This window comes from Motacilla alba, chromosome 1A (genome assembly GCF_015832195.1).
Source record: "Motacilla alba alba isolate MOTALB_02 chromosome 1A, Motacilla_alba_V1.0_pri, whole genome shotgun sequence".
Lineage (NCBI taxonomy): Eukaryota > Metazoa > Chordata > Aves > Passeriformes > Motacillidae > Motacilla > Motacilla alba.
Genome location: NC_052031.1, coordinates 62,611,926 through 62,639,817, shown reverse-complemented (window position 1 = coordinate 62,639,817; position 27,892 = coordinate 62,611,926). Strand labels below are relative to the sequence as shown.

The window sequence follows — 27,892 nt, the reverse complement described above, 5'->3', positions numbered from 1 at the left end:
TGGTGTAGCCCTGTGCTGTTTATTTGTGCTGTAGAAGATGACAGCTAGGCAGCCCAAACTTGAATAAATACCTTCATCTGAAACTGAACAGCACACATGAGTAAGGTATCATGCTTAAAATCAGGAAGACAGAACAGTCATCATGAAATAGTGTTCCTTTTTTGATTCACTGGATACATCCAAAATGTTCAGAGTATAAGTTGAGGCCAAATAAAAGAGAAATCTTCCAGGTTTCTTATCAAAACTGAAAAAGCAAAACTGAGCACTTTGTGTTGACCCCAGTGTTACACTTGGTAGAAATATTTAAATATTTGTTTCTCTGTAGCGATAAAAACCTATTGAAATCGAGGAAGTTTTTTTTTTTTAAAAACAAAGTTCATTCTGAAAAAAAAAAAGTGAAGAAAAACCCACATTGTTTCCCCTCAAAGATTGCCTTTTCTGTAATTAAATTCATCATTAAAAATATCAGAAATAGGAATTTCCATATGCAAAAAGGATTGCCTTCAGTTTCAGTTGCAGATTCTCCACATGAATTTGTGAATACATGAATCTTCTCTGGCAATCTTTTCCTGATGCATTTACAAGCAGTAGATCATCAGCTGTTTTAAGTGGCAAACGTTGGAATACATCACAAGTTTGCTCAACCCACTGTGAGAGAAGAACCTTCTATCTTTTCCTCAGTGATAGGACCATCTCAAATACAGAGCAGGACTGCAGTGCAGGCTTACCCATCAGTGGGTAAGGCTCTAGCTCAAAAGCAAAAAAAAGAAAAAAAAATGATTTGCACCAAGTACTCCTGCTCCCAGAGTAAGTTACTGTCCCATGGGGGTAAGTAGCTGTTCCATAGAAGGATGGGATGCGGGTAACAAGCTGTACTAAATGAGATCTGCCACTTTCAGAGTCAGCAGAGGTAGCTCTGCTCTGTTTCTATTTAGGAACTTCATTCCACAGAAAGTCCTACGTGACTGCTACCTCTTTGTGCCCTGGGAAAGCACTGGCTCCGCAGTGGTTGGGATTGTTTCCAAATCGAGGGAAGAAAACAGTCACTTTGGTCAGGGGGTGTGCTGGAAGTGTCTGCAGTGATAGGTGAACTGGCTTGCCTCTACCACAAGGTCATTTTTTCATTATACTGTACATATGCACAGCAATGATCATTTCATTACACTGCTCCAAATCCACATCCTTGGTCTCATTCCTCCTCTTTCTCTGGCCACAAGAGCTGGACTGCTGGATCTAATTGATCACCGCGGGTTTAAAGAGAGGAGTGCTCTCTTCACAGGTGCTTATGCAATGCCATATGCTGTCACGTTTTTGGTTTGTCCTGCTCCACGTGTTTTGCAGCCAGATTCTGCTGCAAGCCTTGTACCAAATTTCAGGGTTGGAGCAAAGTGATGGACACCAGGGGCTGCTCCAGGGCCAGCTGCCCCCTGGCACTCTTTGTTGGCAGGGACCTGCTCTGAGGTGCTTTTCCTCCATAAGTTTGGAAGGAAAACCCTAGCAGTTGTGAAGGAGCAGATTCTCTCTGTCTCCAGCTGAGAAGCAGGCCCTTGGACAGTAGAGCGGAATCAGATGGCTGCCTTTGCCTTTGCTTTGGGAATCCATGGCTGAAAGCATCTCTGTAACATCTGAAGTCCTCTGATCTATGAAAATTAAGCACTGAACTTGTTCAGGAGACCCTGAACTATACCATGGCAAGGGTTAAAAGAACATCTCATCTCTTTTTTCTTTCTCTCTCTCTTTTTTTTTTTTTGGTTTTTTTTCTTTTTTTTTTTGGTTTTTTTGTTTTGTTACCAGAAAGTGCAAGTAAAATCCTTCTTTTGGGAGATTTTACCCAAATTCTCACTTAGTGTTGATTACTGTGGCACCATGGTGGTGTTGAAACTTCTTCATCTGGTGACAATGTGGGGTGTCCTGATGAAGCCAAACTTCATTAATGACAACAGTCATGAAAACAAGCTGCAGCTGGATTTCACAGCTCTACTTAGTTTTAGAGCCAGATATAGGAGCATTTAGTAATTAGTGAACAGAAGGATGTGTGAGTCTCACGGGAAGTAGTAACCCATAACATTTTCAGAAAGGATCCATCCCTACTGAAAGCTTCCCTGTGTAGCTATGAAGACACAAGTTTCCTTTCCCAGTGACCAGGCCATTAAACAGAGGCTGGGACTAAATTCTCTTGGTAGTGACCTTAGCAAGACTGCTGGTGTAGTGCAACACCAGTCTGGCTTTCTCCTGCTGGTGTGGGGCAGCAGAGGTGGTGCTCATTTAGGATGGAAAACCTGGAATAACCTGGGCAAGGGGCTGGAGCTGCTTCACAGACTCTGAGAGGGAGCCAAGGCTGAGATCCAGCATTGTGAGGTAAGCAGGGAAAGACATGGGCAATCTCCCCCTGCATCCACCATTGTCTCTGTTTTAAAATGATAGTTGTATTGCTACCCCCTTCAAACTCATCAGAACTAATCCCACCTTAATCTTTGAGCTCTGAGAATGTGTCTTGAGACTTCCTTCTCTAATGGGCACTGATAGAGGTACCGTTGACTTGGATATTAAAATAACAAAAGCTGAGTTTTTCCACCCCTCGGAGTGGGGGTTTTAAGAAAGGTTTAAGGAAAAAGAAAAAACAACAAAAACTACAGCAGGCACATGGTTTTATGACAGGATGTGTCTATGGGGGAGGGACTCAACCTCTCCCCTGGTCATAAACTTGAAGAGAAGGAGAAGTACCAACCTGGTCACCAAGTTCCTTGCAGCTGCAGTGGTGGTGGGATGAATTCAGCAAAGACACATCTAATCTCACTCCATGGGCTCATCTGATCCCTACCAGCTCTAAAATAGGAAGGGCAGAAGAGATCCATGTTAATAGCTCAGATGGGAGCCCAGCCACAAGTTGAGATCTTCTAAAGGTGTTACATTAGCAGTTAAGTTCCATCAACAAAAAATAGGTCATAAAACTGGAATACTTTTATTAGCTGACTTTTGAAGGCATACATTGTCAAGATGTCAATCTCTACTAAAATACAGATAGAGATTGAAAACTGCTTAAAATGTACAACTAAACGAAAAAAGAAATGTCCCCATTCTCCTTTCTCAGGCAACTATTTGTCTCCAGAAGTTGTAGCTTTAAAGAAATCATCTATTGGGAGAAATGTGATTAACAGCAAGATTTGGCAACATCAAGGATACAAAAAAATTCCGAACAATGTGAAACTATGAAGATTAAACGCTAGATGGAGTAGTTGTACTAGAATGAAATTGAGATTTATAAAGCAACTCTAGTAACAGAGCCACTGTAAATATTTTGAAATCAAGGGCTTAGTAGCAAGGCACAGCACATGAGAACACACTTCTCCAGGAGTGCCAGTTCAGGGAGTTGGACATATGCTGCTGGATTCTTGCTCTATAAACAGTGGCCAGAAGGGTTCTCCCTTCAGCTTCTCTCTTGTGAGGTCCTGAAATCTCAGCAGAAAAAGGTAACAGGTTGGCTCGGGACGCTGCTGGGTGGCAGATATCCCTCAAATAAACAGCAAAGCAGTTTGACAGTCTGTGGGAAGGTGTTCTGCTTCTCTCAAGTGTAAGAAAGGAGGTAACTCTCTCCATGGGCTCTTTCCTCCATCTTTTTTTTCCCCTCTTTTTCTCACTGTCTTGGGTTGTGATAGTTTGAGGAGTATTGATACTCCTGCTACCTTAAACATGTCTTGTGCCCACCCTGCAGCTTATCTCTTCATTCCCAACCCTTGCATCCTCCTGTTTATTTTTGGGGCACTGCTGTCTGTCCAGCTGCTCACTGAGCCTGACTGGAGAGCTGGTACAGTAGAAGAGTCACCTGATCAAAAAACAAAGGGGTGCAGTTTAAGGAGCCTTCAGGCAAAGAAGAGGTGCCGGGGTGATCTTATTGTGGCCCTCCAGTACTCAGAGGGGTCCTATAAGAAAGAAAGATGGGGACAGAGTTTTTAGCAAGGCTGTTTGTGATGGCACATGGGCTGATAGTTTTTAAGCTAAAAGAGTGTAGATCCAGAGTATGCATAAGGAAGAAAACTTTTAGGATGAGGATGGTGAGACACAGCAAAGGCACAGCAGCTCCCTGTGCCTGCTCTCTGTCAGGAGCTCCCAGTGCCTCACCACATGGACAGGACAATGGGCAGTCTGTTTGGGAAGCAGGGCTTTGGAGGCCCAAAACAAACTGTCCCCAGGGCCAAGGACAGTGCTGGCCATTCTCTCCCTGGGCAGACTGCCCTGTTAGGACAGCATCTCTTGAGAGCAGCAGTTGGTGAATGAGCTTTTGACCTTTTCAACTTATTGTATTGGTATCTAGCCAAACAATTTGAGTTCATCTGTAGTGTGCAATGCTCAGGAAACAGAGCAATGACATACATGTTTCCTACCAAGGAATAAACTGCCTTTTGTGGAGGAATAAATCAGGCCCTTGCTGCTGATGGCCAGATGCCCTCCTGTGCTATGTAAGCACTGAGAGGAGCAAAGAAAACCCTAAAGAGGCTCAGAAAGGGGGATGTAGAGTTAAAAAATCTTCCCTTATTCTTCTTTGTAGGTCAAAAGTAGATCCTAACAGCATTGCTTCATGGATGAAATCCTAACCCCACTGTAGCAGGGGGTTTGACATTGACACCAGCAGGGCCAGCACTTCACCCCGTGCAGTTTGGAGTCTTCAGCTTGAAAGACAAAAATCAAAAGTTTCTCCAGAGATGCTGATCACCACGTGTCAGCCCCTCAGACTCTTCTGAGGGTAATGCTTCTATGATCTTCAGGCCCAGATTTCCTCCAGGGATTTGTGTATTTGTCCCAGAGGACAGAAGCCCAGACCTGGCCATGGCATGCTGTGTCTGCAGCACCAGTGTGAGCCTGACAAGATGGTCAGGGGCAAAGTCAATGTCCATGGGTACCTGTTTAAAAGATTTTCTCAAAAAAAGAAAAAAAAGGAAAGAAAACAGTATTTTCATATTCAAGTTATAGTGCTCAAGAAAACATTTGAGTTCAGGTAACAGGGGTAGATGTTCCTGGACTTTTCTTTTGGACTTTCTGTTTTTTTTTTTTTTCCTAAACATTTTTTGTTTTTCTGGACTTTTTGTTTCCTTTTTGTTGGAAAAATAGGATTTTTAGCTACTTGTTGCTTACACATCAACATGGCAGCATGTCTGAGGTCAGGTTCCCACCTGCTATAGTCGTCAATGCTACAGCTGCCAATGATCTCTTTTTTCAGAGCTAGGAGACACTGCTGATGGTCAGCAAAGATATTTGGTGAGACAGAACTTGAATTTCTGTGCTAAAGAAAATAATCCTTCTCTGTGAGGGTGACTAGACTTGGGAGCTTCCCAGAGAAACTGATGAGTCTCCAAACTTGACTGGACATAGCCCTGGGCAATCTGCTCAGGTGACCTTGCTGATCTCCACAAGTCCTATTCAACCTCACCAACTCCATGATCCTGTGATTTAAAACACCCATCTTTTTATTTGCACAAACCTGGGCTGCCTTTTTTAGTGCAGATCCATGTTTCCCTTTGGATCTTTGCCCAACAGCTGCTCACAGCCCTGGAAACTGTGCAGGTGGCTTTGCAGGTGACTGCACAGAGGTTTGGCAGAAGCTTCTCTCACAGGGTGCCCAGCTGCCTGCTCATCCAATTTTCTCTCAAGATGCTCATCAAGACAGCATTCAGTTTCCCATGAGAGGGTACTCTACAGGTGGAATGTCTTCTTCCTATGTTGATGCTGGAGAAATGTCTCTGTCAACACAGACAGGCTCTCATGATGTGCTTGAGGGACTGGAGTTGCCATTTACAGTACAAAGCCTGTTTACAACTCATATCCTGCTTCCACCTTTCTCTAAGCCTTCAGGAGTGCCTAGTCCTTGTGATGGAGCTCTGTACAAGGGTGAATCCCACATATTTCTCATTCTTCCTTTCTGTTTCTGTTGTGAAAGTCCTCAAGTCCAGTGGCTGCTTTTTAAGTTATTTGGATGGTACAGTAGGGGCTTTTGACTGACATGTATTTATCCAGTCTTTATGTCACATTCCTTCCCCCAAAAATGGTGGGATCAAAATTTCTCTTTCTCATAGGAAAAAGGTATAAACTTGACCCACATTGAGTCCCGACCTTCCCGTCTCAACAAAGATGAGTATGAATTCTTCATTAACTTGGAAGGCAAAAATGTCCCAGCACTGGACAAGATCATCAAATCCTTGAGAAGTGATATTGGAGCAACAGTCCATGAGCTCTCACGAACAAAGAAGAAGGACACTGGTAAGGATATGCTGACAAGGTTAACGTTGACATGCACTATTTATGTCACTTACTGAAATTACTTATTTTTCCTGTAGTAAAGGAGATCCTTTTGGATATTTATGGCTACTTTTTTTTTCCCTCTCTCTCTCTCTCTCTATTTTTCCTGTACTGTAAACTTTTTCATTTGGAGGTTTTCTGTCAGTGTAAATTTTTGCCATGATTCTGACTAGGTCTCCTGGAAAACTAGCGAGGCTCTGCCACCCACTTTGGTGGGAGCAGGACTAACTCTCCATTGCTGTAAGAAATCCCAAGGAGGTCAGTTGCAGTTCTGCCTTTCAGAGTGAAATAAGAAAAGATTTTTTTGAGTTGTTCCTGCTCCTAATTCTCAGAGATTTGTTGGAGTTGGGGCTGCTTGGTGTAGTGGTGGCTGCCTAGCAGATAGTCTGAGACAGACTTAAATGCCTCTTCAGATAACAGATGTGATTTTAATAGGATTTCAGACTTTAAATACGTTAGGCCTGGATCTTCCTCTTCCTTCCTAGGAACAACATGAAAGGACATTAATACCTTCTTGAGATCAGTACTGGTAATCCTTTTACCATTTCCTTTGTGTCCTACCCATGACATTACATTTGGAGATGAAAAAGAAGAAGGCAGATTCTCTTTGGAGTCAGTTTTCTCCATTCATAGACAAAGGGACAAAAGGTTGATTAGGTGATTTATGATCATGTCAGATCGAGGAGGTTCACTTTTGGGGGCTTTTTTATTTCCAGAAGAAAGCTACAGGACCTACCAGGGCTTAACATTCGTTTTTCTAGTTACTACGAAGAAGGTAATAAGAAGTTTATGAAATAATGAAGTTGCCTATAAACATATGCCAGAGTCAGACAGAGATACAGCTCTAAATATCATCCAGGAAAGTCTTGCATGTGAAATTCTGACCTCACAGAAGTCAAAACTCCTGTGGTCAGCTGTAGGATTAGGATTTCACTGCATGTTACTGTGTTGATCAAAGGAGTTTTTGAGCTAGATTATCCTGTCAGTGCTTCAAAAAGGGACTTGATCCTCTTCTGTCTGAGAGGATAACTTGTGTTTGTTAGTTTCGGCAATTCAGAAATATTATAAAATGGGAACAATTTATTGTTGGGGAGAGAGAGGAAGATTGATATTTCTTCTTGCCCTTTCTCTTTTTTTTTTTTTTTTCCAATTTCAACTCCTCTCATGAGCAATAAGGGCCCAGTCAAATTGAAATCCTCCAAGGACTGTATTTTGAAAGGTCAAACGAGCCCTGCTTAGGGGATGAACTGTGGGTGGCAAATCCTGGGCGGAGGCACTGCAAGGGCAGAGTGAGATGGGAACAGCCCGAGCTGTAGGAAGTGTGGTGAGACGCTGTCCTTTATCAGTGATGGCATTAACAATAACAGGCCTTGTGGTGCCTTTTAGTCCAACTTGTCTTTCAAATGTATCCTCCTGGCAAATCTGGTCATAGTCCACAGATGTGCCTGTGTGAAATCTTATTCTCAAAACACAGAACAAGAGCACTGTGCCTCCAGGGAGCAAAATCTCAGACAGATGGTTTATGGGGATGTTGCCACACTTGTCTCAGTGGGCAGGTAAAGGCTGGGAAGGTTTTCTTCCAGAGGCAACCTGTGATCCCATGGGATTGATTCTTTTGCTGCAGCCTAGGATGCTGTCATTTCTTCCCCGCAAAGGATTCGTTTTGCTCCCACTCATGATTTGAAAAAGAAAAACCTTATTTTTCTGTTTCCTGTGGAAAGCACACAGTCCCATTCTTGGGGCTCTCACTGCTTTGATGGCACTCAGAGGAAATTTCTGTATTCAGTCCCTTCTGTATAGCTCAGTGTTAAACACTGTGTGTTTGTGATTTATTGGGCAAGGAATAAGTGAATGGCTTTTTCTTTTTTTTTTTTTTTTTTTTTTTTTTTGGGTCACCTTACTGTTTTTAGTATCTTTTCTTAACTAAATTTTTATTGACACATTCCAATAGTTACAAATATCAGATTTGGATCAACAGTGTAATTTTAGGTGAGAGCAGGCCAGCAAAGTGCTCTAAATCCCAATGTAGCTTTGGAGCTTCAGATGAGAAGGACTGGCAGCTGCTGAGCCAAAGGCTCTTTGTGTATGTGGAAAGATTTGTTGTAAAAACACAGTGCATCTCCTAGTGGCTCTTTTTGGAAACAAGATGGTAGCTGCAGTCTACTTGGAGCCCATGAATAAAAATAATTAAAAATTATTCTGTTGCAGCATTAGGGAAATGCAGACAATTTATTGCATTTCTGAAACAAGCTGGGAGCTGAGGATCTGTAGGGCCCTTGTTTGCTAGACCCTGAGGCTAGCCAGAGCATTTGAGAGTGTTTAAAAAAGGGCTAAACCTGGGCCTTGAACTGCTATAAATTGCATAGACCTGTGTTTGACCCTCCTCACAATGGTCCAAGTGGAGGATTCTGCAGAAGTCCTCACTGCCCCTGCTTTGCTGCCTCTCATATAAATGGCTTATTAGCATTCTGCTCAGCATTTGACCCCACGGTAATTTGGTCACCACTTGGGTGTCCAGCACCATCCCATAAATGCTGCTGTTTCACTTACAGACAAATCAATATTTATTACTGATCAGCCCACGTTTGCTCCTCAGACCCTCACAGAGGCCCAGTGTTGCAAGAGCTGGCCCTGGCAGTTCATTAATGGCTGTGCAGACAGACAGACAGCGAGTCTGGCTGCAGGAGGACGCTACAAACAAAATATGGGATAGATTCAGCCAGGGGGTAATTTGATTTGATCTTTTGAATAGTTTCTGGGAGGGCTGGGGACAGTGCCCTGGCACATCACATCTAGGCAGAAGACCCACCAGTAGCCTTTTTCACCCTGGCCCTCAATGTGAGGGCTGTATGGTCTTAATGCAGTGTTTGCCCCAGAACTGTGCTCAGAATATTTGATTCTTGTTTCCGTGAGAGCTGAGAAAGCTCAGCACTTTCCAGGACCCAACTTAACAACTTATGCTGGTGCAAGCAGCACTAAGTCTCCTTGGGATTTCCCTTTCACAGCCTGCCACGTCCATCCAGCTCTGCAAGCTCAGAGCTGCTCTCATTAACTACTGCTGGTGTTTGGGTAGGCAGGATCGGGACTTTGTGCCAGGATGATAAGTTGCTTCTCCTGTTCAGGGAAAAAGCAAGTCACCCATCTCCACACCCAGGACTGACACCACATCAGCCCAGAGTCAGTTTTTCCTTGAGTCTGTAATGAAGTCTGCACCAAGTACTAATGCAATCTTGAGAATAAGTCTGTATGGAGAGTAAGTCAGCAGTGGTTCAAACCCTGCCCAGCAAAGGCCAGCAAAGCCCTACAGACATCACTGCCAAAATCCAGTGCAGACTTCAGCCCCCACCAATTTTTCTACACAGCTTGGACCCTTCAGGTCATGGTGCACCCCTGAGAAGAGTGGTTTTCTCTCTAACACTGACAAATCCTTTGCTGTTGGGCTGCCAGGCAGCCTTTTTTCCCCAGTGCCTAACACAAAACCATTCACCAGTGTGCCTCACCCCAGGCTGGTAGTGAGGAGTCTGAAAGCACAAAACAGTGGAGCAATTCCCCACCATCACACAAAGCTCAGCGATACAGCCAGGAGAAAAACCTAGATAGAAAATGGGTGTAAGTAGTGATCTCTATAGATCAAACACCTTTTTCTACTCCCCGCTGTGAGTAGTTTAAGTGAAGGGGTTGGGGGTGCAGGAAACTTTCTGACAGGGAGGGGAGAGAGTGCTTCTGGAGCAATTAGGAGAACTAGCGGTACCTCCAGCAGCAAAGAAACCCATCTGGGACCTTCCTGGGTCTGCTGCTGCCATCTAGTGACTTGCTCAGGTCTGGTTTTTAGGGCACGGAGAAGCGTGCGCATCCTGGAGAGGAGCGGACCAAATCCCTCTTGTGCCGGGCGGGGGAAGGGGAGGCACCGCCGGGGGTCCCGCTGAGCGAGTCCCTGCATCCCGGGAATCCCAGGCATCCCGGCATCTTCCTGGCCAGCAGCCGCCAGCTGCAAACAAATGTGAAGGCTCCCAGCACGGAGCCAGGCTGGCGGTGGGACAGCAGTCCGGGGTGTGGGTGCCCTCTCTCTGTCTGCCTGGGGCCCCAAATCGAGCCCTGTAAAGCTGCTGCTGCTGCTCCAGCGCCTCTGTGCAGGTGCCTCGCAGAAACCCAGTGCCTCAAGCGCCCTCCGTGCTGTGAGGCTCGGCACAAGGCACGGCTGAATAGTCCTGGAGACAGAGATCCTCTTATCCTGCAGGTGGTCCATCAGGTCTGGGATGAGCCGCATCACCAAGGCACTGCAGGGAATTCCTTCAGCAGCTGCTGGCCGAGGATCAGGTTCGCTTGGCACAGCCCCCAAAATAAGATGGGGAGGTATGGCCCAGCAGCAGAGCTCCCAGCTGAGCAGAGAGCCACAGAGGGGAATCAGCTGTTTCCCAGGCACTGGCTGAGCAAGCAACACCCATTTGCACAAGAAAGTCTCCTGATGGATTGCAAACTTTTTACTGGTAGAGGCTGTCCCTGTTCAGTCCCCTGTATTGAATTGCCATGAAGATGCTTGACTTACTCTTTTTTTTATCTCAACACATCACATCTGGAAATCCCTGTGATTCTTCGTTGTCCTTCACCTTATGTCCTCCTGTAACAAGAAGGTCACACAGGCATCACACTCAGTGTGGTCAACATGGTCCCTTCTCACATGCTGGCTGTGCCTGGGACAGCGGGTATAGCATATGAGTTACAAAGCAATAGAGAACCAGACCAAGAAAGTTAATCAAGTGAATGCATTATTGTGTAATGACTGCAGTGATACAGTGCTAGTCCGAGGTATTAGAATGCCATTTGTTGTTTTGTTTCAGAATCCTAGCTCAAGTGGGGCCACCAAGTAGGTCTTAGAGTGTTTCAGACAGTCCAAAAATTCTTAATCTTTGTTGTGGAGTTTCTTGTGATTCCTTTGAAGGCATGATTCTGGCTTATTGTGAAAATTTTCTGCGTTTTGATAAGCCAAGATACCAGAAGTAATAAACAGAAAATCATAAACATTACAAACCAGCTCTGCACCAAGCTTCAGATGCTCTTGAAGTTCTGTATTCTTCCAACAGTGTGAAAAAATCACAAATTCAAGACAATTTGCTTGGTTTGTTCTTGTTTCCTCCTACGGGGAAAAAGATTGAGAGAATTTAGCCCCTTGCCTATGCTTATTTATATATGTGATGAAAAGATGAAAATATCAGAAGAAGGCCAAAAATCAAGTAACAAAGGATACCAGTCACTATTTCTTTTCTGTTTTGCAGTACCGTGGTTCCCAAGAAGTATCCAGGAGCTGGACAGGTTTGCCAATCAGATCCTAAGCTATGGAGCAGAATTGGATGCTGATCATCCTGTAAGAATTATTTTTAGCAATTTTTCTAGTTATTGGCACTGATGTTCCTCTCGTTTACATTTGCTCTTTTTTAGTACAGATCTAGTAGACTAAATTTCTCATAGTACAGGACAAGAAGGCTACCACATTTCTAGGGTTATAATCAGCCCAATCCCTGGTTATGGAATAAATCAAACCAAAGGTTGCTATAATTGAGCAAATGCCAGAAGATCTTAAAAGTTGTAGTGGTTTTCAGTGCACAAGGCACTGAAAAGGCAAGGACACATTTAATCTTCCCAGGATGCTCTGATGTAGTGATTTCAAGCTCACTTTGTGTATCACTAACAAGAAAAAGAAGCATAGTCCAGAGAAACAAAGACTTTTTTCATTCTTGATTACATACACATGATTTAGCTCAGTGTATTGTTATGTGGATACTAAATCTGACATGGTACTTTTACGGTGAGACATGACAAAAGAAAATGTTCTTGGTTCAAAAAGTTTATGGTTTAAATGGTAGCATCAGAAAGTTTTGTTCATTGACTTAGCTGTTAAAAAAAAACTGTTTTGCGGTTTTTCAGTTTTGTTCAGATACAAGAATATTTTCTGCCTCTATTCCCTCTCCAAGCAAACAACAACTTACTTTCATTTGTGAAAACACACTGAGCTCCATGCAGTGCACCAGAAATTGCTGCTATTAGTTTAATTGAGATAGGGTGATTACAAATAAATTACATGCAGTGCACCAAAAATTGCTGCTATTAGTTTAATTGAGATAGGGTGATTAGTCATTCACTACCTATTGCTTAATTCAAGACGTGTTATGTACCATGTACAATGATTCATGATGTTCACTGTGGTCATATGAGAGGCAGAATGAAAGGAGGTACACTGAGCCAATGGCCCCCTTGTGTGTCATGTGGGAATAGACCAAGACTGTGTTTGAAAAAAGAACCAAGGAAAAAAAAAAAGAAAAGAAAACTATATAAAAAGGAATGAAGCGTCTCTCCTCCAGCTCCTAGAATTAGTTAGTGAGCACTTGTGCCTTAAAAAAAAAAGCCAGCTGCTGGGGTAAATAGGTGACAGTCCATAGAGTGCAGAAAATGAGAAAATAAAGGAGCCTGTGTTTTTAGTAAAGTGAGGCATGGAATTTAATCACAATGACCTCCATGACAGGTTAACCTTGGACAGTGCGTTTTTTTGGCCATTGGCTATCCCTTTTTGAGTCACACCCGTGAATTTACACTCCACTTCAGCTGCCTCCTGTACTTGGCTGTGTTTTGTGGCCCCTCAGTCCAGTTGTGCCATTGACCACTAAGAGATGCATTTATGGACTGCTGCAGTGCCCAGGGAGCTGTTCCTGTTTACCCTGTAGAAGGGCATCCTAGCTTGGAAGGAGGATGTTTCTGCACTCCAGGTGGTGAAGGCACTCCTGGTCCTGAGGATCTCTTAGTCTAAGAGATGCATTTATGGACTGCTGCAGTGCCCAGGGAGCTGTTCCTGTTTACCCTGTAGAAGGGCATCCTAGCTTGGAAGGAGGATGTTTCTGCACTCCAGGTGGTGAAGGCACTCCTGGTCCTGAGGATCTCTTAGTCTAAACTAGGGTGGGAGAATGGTTATCCCAGAAGAAGATTTAGAGGTTTTATTTCTTATCCTTGGTTTTATTGCTAATTAGCTGCAAAGGTCAAGCTCCCAGCCACAAGGTCTATTCGACATTCTTTGTAGTCATTAATTGCCTTCAAATGGTCAAATTTGTACTACAAATAGAGGTTTTTGGCCTGCAAAGTGGCTACTGATCCTGCAGCAGTTTGAAAATGAGCACTTTTAAGTGTGGTTCATGCTGAAAATCTGCCTAAAAGGTCCGATTGAATTAATGAATGTGTTTCTAATGTGTTTTGATTCTGCTTCTCTAGAGCAGCCCAGCTGTGCCAGGGACAGCAACAAGCTTCAAGGGAAACCAGAAGAGCGTGGTTATCTGAGTACTGATAATTCTGGGCTGCTCTTGCCAGGAGCACCTTGTTGTTTCTGTAAAGGAACAAGTTTTCCTATCTTATAGGAAGTGGAAATGGGAAAAAGAAAGGATTTGGGTGGTGGGGGTGGTGAGAGACTGCAGCTGCTCAGTGGCTCAGCAGCCCAGGGAGGAGCAGTGCCCTGGCTGAGTGGAGCCTGGCAGAACGGAGGCAGATTTCCCACCAGCTTGCTGCACTTCTTGGATGCACCAGCCATGCCTGAGGGTGCTCACCGGGAGGAAGGCTCTTCACCTTTTGCCCTTACTGACCATTTTGCATGGACGGACCATCACTGTTTCTCTTCAGGGGTTCAAAGATCCTGTGTACCGGGCCCGGAGGAAGGAGTTTGCGGATATCGCCTACAACTACAGACAGTGAGTACCCACTGCAAGGGAGCAAAGCAAGCCCTCATCTCCTGCCCTCTCCTAGGGTGCTCACCCTCCTGCCTATCCCTGCTTTTCCACAAGCATCCTCCTGCTGTTGGCTTTTCTCTGCCATGTGTTTAAATCTTCCCATGCATTTATCCCCAAAACGCAGCAAAACAAAGGTAAATTGTTCCAGGCACACGTTCAGAAGAGACATCATCTCACTTCTCTCCCCACAACACCCCTCTTTCCCAGCTTTGTTGTCTAATTGAGCAGCAGACTGTTGCTGCTACAAAGACCTGAGCATTGAATAAATCTGGTATTCCCCATTAAACCAGGGCCAGGGGAGGAGTGTCTATCATTAACATTAAAGCAGGGTCTGCATACACTATTAAAATAATGAATAACATATGGTTTTGATGCTAATCCAGTGTCTGTTACCCTACTTTTATCATGTCTAATCCAGCTGCAATCAGCAATTTAGGCTTTCATTTCTCAAGAAAAATAAATTAATAGAGATGATAAATTCAGTTAGAACAGGCTTATTTGATTGCTTTAAATGCCAGAGACACTCACGTGTATGGATCAGTACTACTGGGCCTGATTCTTGCTGGGACTGGTAAAAACTGTGTTTGCAAAGGAAAAAATAACATGTTGTAAATTTTGGGCTACAATTTGCACAGGATCAAAAGATAGCTCCTGAGCCAAAGAGCTAATCATGTGATCACAAAAGGAGAGACTAAATTGGACTGGTTGATGGAAAGTACAAAATGTCAGGTGAAATAAGTCAAAAACCCAGTTTATAGCTAGAAAATTTGGATAAGATTTTTGTGTCCAGATGTGAACAGATCTACTGTCCATTCTTAGATATCCCACAGAAGTTACAGAGAAGTGGAGAGGAAGGGAGGCACAACCCAAATTACCAGGCTTCACTGTAAAGGAAAGGGTTCTTAAGTTGTGAAGGTGCTACACAGCTGCAACAGTGAGATGGGTCAGTGGTTGCTTGCCTTGTATTCTTCCTAACATTAATTTAATCCTCTTCTGTATCCCTTCTTTTGCATCTGTTCTGTCCTCTTTGTGCTGTTTGCCCCAACTTTGCCTTTGTTTTTTTGCCTCCTTTCATGATAGATTTACCCACTGTTTTTGTTGAATGCTCAATATCCCTGATTTCTCCTTTCTTTGCTTTTAGCTTGCCTCTTCCCTCTGCCTTACTTTGCTTCTGGCCCCATTGATCCCTAGAATTTGTTTTTTTTATTGAAATTGGAAAGGTTTTAAAGCCATAGCTTCCCCCAGTAGCCCTGGAAGGTGGTTGAGGATTATTTAGGAGTGCTATAGGAACAAAAATCCTCATAATTCAACATGATGTTTGAAGCTCCACAGATCAAGGAGAGCTGATACAGAGAGACAGAGGGTGATGGCTCTCCAGAGGAGCTGCCCTGAGGCTCAAGATAAAAAAAGAGAAAGTGGGAGATGGTGGGGTGTCATCAAAAGTTTAACAATGGGTCTCTGGGGTTTGGAAAGCTTCAGCATTGCTCCAGCAGTGTTGTTAAACCTATTAAGTTACTTAAACCCCTTTGATTTTTCACAGCTGCTGGATTCACCTATGGCCTTAACATTATTGCTAAGGAATTGGTTATTCACAGGAGGCCAAACTGCATTGCTTGTGATGCATAACTCCTGTTAGCTTCAACATGAGCTAAGCACGTGGAGGCCTGAGGGTGGGATTTAACTCATTATTGCTCCTTATAATTATAAAAAGTCAAACTGGCTGGAGTCTGCATCTGTTACAGCACAGAGCCCAGATCAGAATTTCTCTGTGCTCACTAGAGCAAGATGTAAAACAGCTCCTTCATATCAAGAAAGAAAAAATAAATTGAAACCAACAGCAAGCAAGTATTTTTGGAAGAACACCTTTAAAAGACAAATAAGCACTGTTGTTTGTTTTTTTTTAACACACTAATAAGGAGCTGTCTAAAGGTCATTATCTTAGCCAAGGTCAGTAGAGTCCTTTCCAGACACTGCCTAGGGACAAGTGAGGCTCCTTTTGCACTTGCATGTCAGCCCAAAAGAATCTCCTCTCCTGCACCAGCAGCTCCTGGCCAGTCCTAGTAAAGCTGCAACATGAAGCAGAATAAGAAAATTGTTTTGAAAATGCAAGTGGGAAAGGACAAAAAGCATGTTGATGGCATAGGACATTTTCTGTAGCTGCTGTTGAGGACATTAATTTTCTTTCTAGTGGCCAACCTATTCCTCGTGTCACCTATACTGAAGAAGAAAAGAAAACTTGGGGCACTGTCTTCAGGGAGCTGAAGAGTCTGTATCCAACTCATGCTTGCTATGAACACAACCACGTGTTCCCACTGCTGGAGAAGTACTGTGGCTACAGAGAGGACAATATTCCCCAGCTTGAAGATATTTCAAATTTCTTGCAGAGTAAGTTTGAAGCCCCTAAAAGAACCAAATGAAATGAAAGGCCTCAGCTATCAGTGGGGATGGTGCTTCCAGAGAAGGAAAAACAATCCCTGATTTATCAAAGGTTCCCTATGGTCTTTGGGCACACCACTTAGCCTTTGTCCCAGGTCTTTCTCTAATCCTTCCAGGGATACAATGGAATAAATGCTCAGATACTGTGCTGGTGGTATTCCTGGGCAGAAAATTGCCTGCAATTAAACTCTATTTAATATAAGGATGTGAGAAACAACTGCTCACTGTGAAAATTTAAGAAGGTTTCTTAAACCTTAACAAAAATACAACAAAAGAACTACATAAGGAAAAATTCACAGTGCTGGGAACTGCCCCTCGTGGATACCAGGTGGCCAGTTCATCTTCAAGATGGATGCTCAGTCTTTTATAGCCCTGGGGTTGCATCAGCCTGCCCTGGCCCCTCCCAAAGTCTGTCAGTCAGCTCTTTGCCATTTATCAGTGGAGACTGCTTTCTTGTGACTTGATTGTAGGTTAGGTGTTGATTGGAGATCAGGTGTTGCCATGCCTCACTCCCTAAGCACCAAGCTTTTCCATTCCCAACTGCCCCAGGTAAGGGACACATGTGCACGACTTCTTTTTACCTGTCCTAGACAACCCCAGCTGTCTGATGGCAACAATACAATGGGGGAAAGGGAACCATGGGGAGCACAGAGGACATCTAAACTGTAATAACATAACTATACATCACCAAAGCTTTTCTTAATATTCACACAATAGTTATCTTTTAATTGCAAGAGCCAATCATCTCATTATCCATCTACAAAAGGGAGATTAAAGAAAAAACCAAAACAACAGCCATCAACAAACTTTTCCCACTCTAAGGAGTCTGGATGAGGATAAATCAAACACACCAGCTGGTTTTAAGATGCTGTCTTTCTGTCCCTTTAGGCTGCACTGGGTTTCGGCTGCGTCCTGTTGCAGGCTTGCTCTCCTCCCGGGATTTCCTGGCGGGGCTGGCGTTCCGGGTGTTCCACTCCACGCAGTACATCCGCCACGCTTCCAAGCCCATGTACACCCCGGAGCCGTGAGTACTCTGCCACATGAAGGCTGTCAAGCTGCTGCACACCCTCAGTGGGGTCAGACAAGCTGGGAATATCTGCCTGGGACTCTGCAGCATGCCTGGGAACAGGGCTAAGGGAGAGCAGCCGAGGGACTGCTCTCTTCTGGAAACCTTTATGGAGCCTCTCTAGTGTGTTTAACAGTCTGCATCCACTTCTGCAAGTTCTCCTGGGGCAGATGAGACAGTTTTGCTACTGAAGGCCTGCTTGTGGGGTGGCTGAGATGCAAGAGAGCAGTGTGCAAGGGCACTTAGCTAAGCTATTAGCACCAAGTAGTGCAGCAAGGACTTTCCCTGCTGCAAGCAAGCTTCTGGCAGTAAGACAGGAAAAGCTCAGACTTCTCAGAAGCCCAGAACCCATCTCTTTTTTGTTTTGGAGTGCTGCTCTCGTCCCTGTCCATTGTTCTTATTCTGCTTCATATTGTTGCAATTCTTCCTTGGTTTCTCTTTGGGTTTTTTTGCTCCCTACTTTCCACTAACTCTTTTTCCTTTCTTTTTTTTTTTTTTTTTTTTTTTTTTTTTTTGATTATTCTGATTTTCTTTCCTGCCTTTTTTTTTTTTTTTTTTTTTTTTTTACCCCATTGTCATCATGCCAGGCTGAAATATCTTTTTTTTTCCTTTTTTTTTTTCTTCAAAAAAGGTCTGCTAGGTCTTTTTTGGACATCTTATCCCCTTCACCTTTCCATCTCACCAAATCACTTTTCTGTATTTGAAAAATCTAACAGTCCTTGCTGCTGAGGGATGTATGATGCAAAAACACAGAAAACTCTGGGGTTTGCAAGCATTTCCACCACAAGAATAATTTCAGAGCAAAATGTTTTCCTGTGGACAATATCTGCTGATAGGAGCAAATGCACTGTGCTCTTGACTGTGTGCTGGCTCTAAGGCATTCTTCCAGCATTGCTGGACTTTTCCTGAATCACAGTTATTCAGTTGTCATGTTTTCCTGCAGTGATATTTGTCATGAGCTGCTAGGACACGTGCCTCTTTTTGCTGATCCCAGTTTTGCTCAGTTTTCCCAGGTAAGTTATTTAGTGGTTATATTACGTATATAATTAAACACACAGTAATTCAGAGGATGATCCAAGAGCTGTGGAGGATGTTGCAGATTCACCTTTAAGCATACTGTGTAAGAGTGGCTGAGGTGGTTATTTATTGCTTGAAATCTGGACACAATTCACGTAGGAGAAAACATAAAGTCCAACTCCAAACATGGTCTTGTGTGAGTTGCTTTTGACTGACCCTGTGAAGCCATCATTTTAAAACCTTGCTTCAGATGTTGATCCTTCTGAGTGAAGTCACATAGCTCATGAGTCAGATGGATTATTACCTCATGATGATATTCAAATGTTAGGGAAAATGGAGGTTTTGTTTTGTTTTCTGTTGAAGTGACATTGGAGGCTGCGTAAAGTGAGGAACTGTCTCAACTGTAAGCATGGGAAAATGCTGGAAAAGGAGATTTCTTTTTGGTAGTGTTAATGTCTCTGGAAAAGAAGCTAAACCCTGGTGAGGCAGTAAACTTTTGGCTGTGTCCTACCAGAAAACATGGAAATACACAAAGAGAGAAAGGCATAAAGACAGAAAGACTTATAGACTGAAAGAGGGAAGGAAGGAAGGGAGGAAGAGAGGATGAAAGGGAAGGAGGGAGGATGAAAGGGAGGGAGGGAGGCTTGATGTAACATCTCAAAAGATGAAAGTCAGTTTGATCTCATTAGTAAGTTTTCAGTATTGCCTTTAGGTTTTACCCTTTCCTAGAACTGCTGTTTCCTTCTTGATGAGCCCTACTGTACCTTGGCTTACTAGGATTTGACATGGTGATAGGCTGCTCTAATGCCTTTGCTGTGTGTGGGGAGAGCCCTCTGATTTTTGCACTATGCAGTCCTCACTAGAGCAAATCCAGAAAGGATCCTGGCTATATGTAGTCTCCTGTTCTGTCTTTTGAATCTAACCATTGCATGCCTCCTGGAAAAAATCTCCATTAGCTCCCAAGGTATCAATAAGCTCTTTCAAATCGTGCCCTGTCATTCAGAAAAAATAGTTCATTCAAGGCTCCAGGAAAACTCCTTTAATCAGGACCCATCAAAACAAAGAGAAATATATCAGGTGTGTAGGTGGGATTGATTTGCCTCCTTTTGTCCCTGTCATTCTCTCAGATGTTCATTGTAGACTTGATCAAAAGCCTGACAAAGTAAGAGGAAAATTTTATTTGACCTCAATGGGCTTTGTACCAGGCACAAAGGATCATGCCTTGTAAATGACATTTGGACAAGACCCTTTGTTCATTTTTGGAGAGATTTCTGGTTTAAAATTGATCTTGCATGATAGGAACATGTCCTGTAAACATTTGTGTGTGGTAGTAAGCAATGGTAACATTTAAAATGTGAGCAATTACATAAGAGGGGGCAGGAAGAATGTTTGCAATAAACAGCTTGAAGAATAATGGTTTATTGTTACAGGAAATTGGACTGGCATCTCTGGGAGCTCCAGATGATTTCATCGAGAAACTTGCTACGGTAATTTAATAAATGAGGGCTCAATTTTCCAAAGCGCCCTGTGTTGTCTTAATTCTGTTGCCACTGAAGTCACTGATAGAACTCCCATAGAGCTGAATGGGATCAGAGTGAAGACCATGACTGGAAAACCCTACCCTGAAACAGTTGCACTAAAGGAAAATAGCTTTGGCACCCCTTATTCAAAGTGACAGTTGTGATTAAACACAGAAGCCCAAACGAGATTTCCTCCAGCACAAACATATTGGGCAAGAAAAGATTATATGTTGCTACATCCCCACAGGAAATTTCAAGAGGCAGCTTCTGTAGTTATTTCACCTTCAAGCATCTCTTCCACTTTGCCCGGCAGGCACTATCCTCGGTAGTCAACATAGATCACCTGGATAGCTACTCTGAGACTACTGAGACCCAGAGCTGCAAACTTTGAATAAAACTGGGGGTATTGCTCTGAGATTAGTGCCCCCAGTACCAAATGGGGGCCACCTGGGCAAAGAATTCCACCAGCTTTGACACTTCTGATAGATAGGGTAGTTTTTTTCTGAGCCAGGGCAGATATCCCCTCAAAAGGATGGATCCAGGAGTCAAATTAGGCCACTCACCATCTTCCTTCCCTATTGCACCAACAGCCTGATCACACCGCTGCTGCAGTCAGATGCCCTGTGTGAAGCAGGACTCAAACTTTTCTAAAATAAGGTTCAAACTTCCACTGGGCTGGCCAGCCAAAATAAAGCCTTATTGCTGTAATTTCATTGCTCCTGCTGACAAAGATAAGCACAGTAAAACACAACTTTGTTTGTCATGGAACTGAACTGATTCTCAGGCTCAGAAAGTCTAGTTCTGTGCTTCTCCTAGGAGAAGAATTTCAGTCTGAAATATTTATTGCATTTATACACTTGAATTTGATACACAACATCATCTTACATAGAAATGAAAACTCTAAATGTATTCAAATAAATGGTGTACTTTTTATCTAGTAATTAGTTTCTGTCTCATTTTTTCTCCAGGTTTATTGGTTTACAGTTGAGTTTGGACTTTGTAAGGAAGGAGATTCCCTCAAGGCATATGGTGCAGGGCTGCTGTCTTCATTTGGGGAACTGCAGGTGTGTTCTAGAAAATATTTCAAATATGTTTACAACTGTTCAAATTCCTTTTCTGAATGTCTTCAGGTCTTTGGTTTTGCTTCATACTTTGTGCATAGAAGTAGGATGAAATGTAGTACTTCACTGTAGAGCTCTGATAAATGTGTAGGTGTATGGATACACAGGGAACTCGCACCTCCTTCTTTCCCAGTGACATTATCACTCTATACCACAGGAGAAACTCTTCCCTGTCTGAAATATAGTTGCTCTTGACTTCTTTCACAGCATGTTCGAACACTCTTCCACTGAAATGAATTTCTTAATTTTTTGTTCATAGTATTGTTTGTCAAGTAAGCCTGAGATTCGGCCTCTTGTCCTGGAGAAGACCTCCGTGCAGAAGTACTGTGTTACTGAGTTCCAGCCTATCTACTATGTTGCTGAAAGTTTTAAAGATGCAAAAGAAAAGCTAAGGTACCCCAGTCATTCCAGAGAAGAACTCATTCTTGTCTGCTGCAAATACAGTGGATCTCATTGCCATAACGGGTCTTGGGTTGACAATCATCTTTTGAGAGGCATTAGAAAAATCTGTGCAATGCTTAAACATAATAAACATTTTATATCTTCAGAATCTTGGGAAAAAATGAGTAGTAACAGAAATATACCTTATGCATAAAACCAAGAATTTGTGCTTAGTGTAACTAAGAGCTTCATTTGTCTAACCAAAATGCACCAAAAAAAAATATTTGTTCCATTGCAGTGATACTAACATTTAAAGTCAAAGCTGGCTAATTAATGCAAACCAAGTAGCTTTACCCTTACTAGAATTAACAGTTCATGTAAAAAAATCTCATACTATCTACTCCTTTTCCTCTGAAGTTATGTCCAGGTTCAGTTCTGATTCTTGGAACAGGAATGGCTCAGCCTGTGTTGGGGTTTGGCTTTGTTTTCACCTTGACAATATTTCTATTCCTGTTAATATACCAACGTGCTGCCATATTTCTGGGTGTTAGTCAAGCCACTGGAGGCTAGCCTTGGTTCACACTCAACTTATTTCTCACTTGAAAATGCCACACACAGGCTTGTGCCAGACCTGCAGTCCCTTATCTTTCTACCATTCAAAGATAAATTGTTCTACATCCCAAGATACTCTGCTGCCTCAGGCTCCCCAGCTCTGAGGTCTTCCTGGCTCTCTCCCCTGCTGCTTCCTTAGTCGTCATAAGTCTGCAGCTTTTCCTTGTGCCCTTTTCTCTGGGGAAATACCTGGGAAAGATGGTCTTCTCTTCTGGGTTGTGCTATTATTTTCCTAGACACAGCTTCTGTCTTCTCTGTGTGTATCCCTGAGTAGTAAGCTCCTTGAGGAACAGGAAAATGCTGCCTCACTTAGCTGGATATCTTGGAGCTTTTTTTATTTGTCTCAGTGACCAAATTGAAAAAAGAAGTTAAATTGAAATAGAAGTTCTGGGGTTTGGTCCAGTGCCTGTGTTAGAGGCTTGCATCTGGACATATGTGTTTGTGGGCAACAGAATACCTTTCTGAAAAATTATTCTGAGACTGACCTAAACTATCTCAGCTTAAGGCATTCATCTTCTAATTGGGATCTTACCTTCAGCTGAGATTTAGGAAAGCCATCTGCTAATGTGATCTCTCCTCTTAGAAAAAACTAGACCAATGCTGCTAAATTCATCATAACCAATGTAATATTTTGTCACTATCACACCTTGTGGCCTGTTCATACTGAGTTCTGTTTGAGACAATGTCCTTAATAAGGTTAATAATAAGGTTTAAACTGAAGAAGCTTTGTGGGGGTGGCATCCAGCATATTCCACTGTTCTGGACGTATGGGATTTTCCCTGCTGAGTCACAGTCTGTGTAGTGGGGCTCCATAATCAACTCCTGCGTGCTTCCCTTCCTCTTTCAGCAATAACTTCAGTAATACAAAGCAGATATATAAGCCAGTATCCTGCTGGGGTCTACAAGGAGCCTGGAACAATAGCTCTGACCATCTCATCCCATTCAGAGCCCTTCTTTCTGCAGTTCTGTGGTTATGCAAATTAATATTTTCCCAAGACACCAAAATCTTAATGCTTTTGACATTGGAATTAACTATTTTGCAGAAGAGAATGCTGCTTCACTCAATTAACTATCATCTAGCTCTTAAATTACCTGCAAACTACCAGGTAATTTAAGAGCTAGACCATGCCAGAAGTAGGTGCCTGCTTGCTCCTTGGCATACCAGGATGACGTAGATCCTTGACCTTAATTCCCCAGCAACTAAAACTTGGATTAGAATTCCTACCTTTTGCACTAATGAAAGGAAAATGAGGTTTTCAAGCTTGGCAGATCCCAGTTGCTACATAGTTGGCCTATACCACGAGCAGTGTTGCCATGCCAATAGCTTAGTTCTGTTCAGAAAAAAACAAAACCCAGAGGTGATAAGGACAAATGCAGTTTCAAATGTGTTGCAGAACATTGTAGGTCTCAGATCAGTAGGAATTTCAGTTATTTCCTCCCATAGATTTTCTTATCCTCACAATCAACAAATGCACACACCAAGAAAAGAATTAGTGGGAAAAAAAATTAAACTGTACATTTGTTTATGTTTTTTTCCCTCAGGAAATTTGCTCAAACAATCCCTCGTCCTTTCTCTGTTCGGTACAATCCCTACACACAGAGGATTGAAGTCTTGGACAATGCAAAGCAGCTGAAGAACTTAGCTGACACGATCAATAGTAAGGAATTGCACATTTGTTACCTTGAATTCCTCAAAACTTGGGTCAGAAATAGGAACCACAAGGCAGATTCCATCTGGTTGCATTTTATGCTCTGAGCCTATCCAAGATAAGGCAGCACATATCTCCTTTCTCATGAAAAAATTACTTCCCAATTCTAGCCAAGCTTCAAGAAGCATTTGCACTTGACTGTAACTTGCTAAATCTGAAAAACTCAAGTTTTAGGGGAGATGCTAGGAAGTGGCAGATGGCCTTGAGGTGGATCCTAGCTGTTTTCAGTAAGGAAGAGAAGCATGGCTTTGATCACATTTTCCCCCTCACATTGGCTAGCCTGCTGAGAGCTAGCTCCTCTGATCCTGTGAGCCAGCCTGTATGGCTAACGAAGGCAAAGGGATGACTCTGCAGACCTAGCTCCAGGAAGGCCCTAATAAAGGTGTCCAGTTCAGCACTTCTGTGCTCACCTTATTCTTTAAGAGAATGGATATAAAGGGCAAAAAACATACAGGAGTGTTAGAAATGGGTTAGTTCTGGAATTAACTGCTCTGATTATTTCCTTTGCAGGTGAGATGGGGATCCTTTGCAATGCCCTCCAGAAGATCAAATGAAGATTTGCTGTCACTTGCTAGTGTCTAGAAGCTATCATGTGCAAATGCCAGTCTTGATCTAGCCTCAGTCTATTATCTTCCAGTGAACTGCATCAATAATTATGTTATATATCTTAATTATTAGAGATTAGCAGAAAAACAGACATCTATACACCTATACTCACCTGTATGGCTCTACACCTTCAACTCTTCTGGCCTTCAGACACTAATCCATTTTTTTCTCATTAATGTATAAAAATTACCTTATTCCTGGGAACCTGGGGGAAGTCTGTATCTGTTTTGTGCCGAAGGTTAGCAGAAGGAGATCTTCACCATGCAGAGCATAATCTGCTGCACCTGTGAGGTCTGGGACCAGAGATGGGATGTCAATGATGAACAGTGATCCACCTTGCCTTCTCTCACAGTCACTCTCCACTCAGTGCCTCCCAGTTGTCCAAGGTTCCCATGGAGTCTGGAACTCGACACCTTTCAGGGTATACAGGGAGATCTTTCAGGGTACAAGGGGAGATTTCTCTTAACAGGCATTCTCAGCTGCTCTGCTCACAGTAGATGGCTGATGTGTGAAGACTACATTTTCTCTGTGTGTGTCCTTCCCTGAGAGGTGCCTCTTAACTTTCTGGTCTCACAGCCTAGAAGGTGGATACCAGCACCTTGGAAATGGAGAGGAAGTGCTTGTTACCATGCAGCTGAAGACTCAGGGCCTTCCAACTCCTAATTCACTGTGTCTGTGGCTAGAGTCCCCACCAAAGCCATGGAAGGCCTGGGTCAGCTGTGCCCCAGTCTAACTGCATTCAAACCCAAACATGTTATCTTTTAACACAGGTCCTAAGTAATGACACCTTTTTGTATCTCCACTGCCCATCTGAGCTTTAATCTCTCTCTTTTTTTTTTTTTTTTTTTTTTTTTTTTTTTGGTGAAAGCAGTTTTATTTTTCCTGGAGTATATCTCAGCTGCGTCAGCAAGTGGAACCAAAGGTGGCTCCAGCTTAACTCAACAGCTGAGCATGGAGAGAGAAGAGTTTTGCTGTTCAGGAAACTCCTTCTGTATTTACCCAATAAATTTCACTCAATCAGCTAAGTGCCCTCTTGGACTGGTGCACATTGTATAATGCCTCCTTGTAGCTCCCTGGTTGAAGGAGGGAACTCAGCATTGGAGCAGAAGGAGCAAAGCAAAGCTGAACTGCATTTCCAGCTTGAAGCAATTGTGCATCATGGCACTAACATGGCTCAGGGGTCACATTTCTGTTAGAAGATTAAAAGATGGAGAGGGATTTGAAAGCCCACGAGTCTCATATCTGTGATAGTACTAATTTTATATTTATAGTTTAAAAATCAATATGGCTTTAATGTTAGCATCATCCTTTAGGAAGATAGAAAGTACAGTTCTTTTCATTATATAGATGGTAGGTAATAACATTAATTTAAGGATACCAGCTGGAATCCTTTTCAATAGACATATATTTATGCAAAATGGTATCATTTTGGTGCTTTGAAGTAACCTTTTTTATCTCAGTATCTTTTTATTCTTTTTTTTCTCATCACAATGTCTCTCTAGATCTTTCAATCCCACTTGACATGTATTTTCAGTGTGAAAGTAGCCTATATTTTTCTCTCTTAATATAATAGGACTCATGAGGTAACTGTATACTACAAAAAGGCAATTTCATCCCAAGGGTAAAGTCTTTCAAACTAATCCTCAGACAGCTTTCCAAGCTCCTCTGCTTCTGGCTTGAATGACAGCAGCAGTAGTTCTATAGTGATATTGAGAGCTCAGGAATAGTTAGAGAATATTGATGCCACATGTCTGATTCTCTGTCCCTTAATGCAGGTTTAAATGAGCAATAGCTCCAGCCAAAGCAGCATAGCATGGCTGCTCAGCAAGACAGACGAGAAAAAAATTAAATGTTCAGCACTTCAAAAGCAGAGGAAATGTATGGAAAGTAGATTTTCTTGCAGAACAAATAATCTTGTACTAAGTACTTTAAATACTACAAATAAATCACATTTTAAATAGTACTCCTTAATGGGTGACTTCTTATTTCCATGCCTAAAGAAAGTTCCAGCTGTGTAAGAAAATGCTTTTTGCATTATTGGACCGGTGTAAATCCCCCTTGTATGGTAAGCATCCAAGTCAACCAGAATTAAATACTCAGGTAGGAGGTAATGCCCATCTGAGGTGCTCCCCAGAACAGAAAAAGGCTCTCTTGGGCTGGTTGACTGTCACCCATCCAGCCAAGATTATGAGACGTCCTGATGTGTGCCATCACTTAGAAATGCACAACCAAGCCCAGCTTCCTCTACATTTGCAGGCTCCAGAAGCCTTTGGGTACGACTCTGACTAACCTACCCCAAGCTAATCTTTTAGCTAACCTTCCTCACTTCTATCCAACTATGATCACATTTCTTGGTGTCCTCATCTCCAGCTCAGCTTCAGGTGATCCAAGAAGCTTTTTGTGAGGCCATTTCCTTTACAGTGATGTTGGCCCAGGTCAATGACTGTGATGCAGGGACACCAGTCCACACTGGTGGGCTCCTCTGGGTGTCTTAGAGATGCCTACATCTGACAGCAGCCTTGGGGAAGGGACATGTTAGCCCCCAAAGAAAGCAGAAATTGTTGAAAAAGGGATTAAGCACAGGAGCAGTCCACAGGAATGCTTTCTTTTTAAAACTACCTCTGCTGCTTCAGACCATGCTGTCAGAGAAGACATTTTGATGTTCAGATGTAACCATCTAAATTAACCTAAATAAACTAAAAATATTAATGCTGCATCCATCTCAAATAAGTGTCCCTCTGCTCATACAGGAAAAAGATACCTGAAATGGTACCAGATAAAAAAAGAGCAGGTTGTTTATGGTGATCAGACGTGGCCTTCTTCTCCTGTGCCAAACCTTGCCACCACTGCTGGGGGAACGTGGGAGTGGGAAGAGCTTTTTTTTTGTCTTAAAGCCCATTTCTCCACCCAACTAATTCAGTTGCAGCTGCCACTCAACCACCTCTGAGGTGCCCCCTTGCCCTCCTGGAGTCACCTGGGACACAGGCCAGGCCTGGAGGGTGCCACAGTGTGCACGAGGGATGGGTTCTGCATCAGGGGTGGCTTTGCATGGCAGACAGTGGCCTGCCCCATGGCCCCTGGGTCCAGGCTGGGCACGGCTGGGACACCCCTCTTCCCAGGCTGGCACTCACCACGCCCTGCAAAGCCCACTGTGCTGAGGTCTGGAGGAGCCAACATTCCCCAGGATGCTGAGACCTCCCTCCTGGGCGCAGTGCTGCGAAGTTCCCCTTGGGTTTGTCTGCCAACAGGGAAAGAGATGAGGAAATCAAGACCTTCCCAGTGCTCTGTCTTGACCCAAGGGAAGACGTGGTGCTGTCATGATCCCTAGAGAACAAAATTTTGGTTATCTTCCTCTGCCAGGGAAGAGGTA

At 43.2% G+C, this 27,892-nt stretch overlaps 1 protein-coding gene across 1 annotated transcript in view; it reads left to right on the top strand.

Annotated features, from left to right (window-relative positions):
* Positions 1-26,485, top strand: part of PAH (phenylalanine hydroxylase) — a 34,613-nt gene extending 8,128 nt beyond the window's left edge. Inside the window, exons 3-13 of the mRNA XM_038155019.1 lie at positions 6,069-6,252; positions 11,565-11,653; positions 13,948-14,015; positions 16,243-16,439; positions 17,379-17,514; positions 18,500-18,569; positions 20,004-20,060; positions 21,062-21,157; positions 21,474-21,607; positions 23,750-23,865; positions 24,427-26,485. Coding sequence (XP_038010947.1) covers positions 6,069-6,252; positions 11,565-11,653; positions 13,948-14,015; positions 16,243-16,439; positions 17,379-17,514; positions 18,500-18,569; positions 20,004-20,060; positions 21,062-21,157; positions 21,474-21,607; positions 23,750-23,865; positions 24,427-24,470 — 1,191 coding nt within the window. The 3' untranslated portion in view covers positions 24,471-26,485. The remainder of the gene's footprint in view (positions 1-6,068; positions 6,253-11,564; positions 11,654-13,947; positions 14,016-16,242; positions 16,440-17,378; positions 17,515-18,499; positions 18,570-20,003; positions 20,061-21,061; positions 21,158-21,473; positions 21,608-23,749; positions 23,866-24,426) is intronic.
* The last annotated feature ends 1,407 nt before the right edge of the window (positions 26,486-27,892 follow it).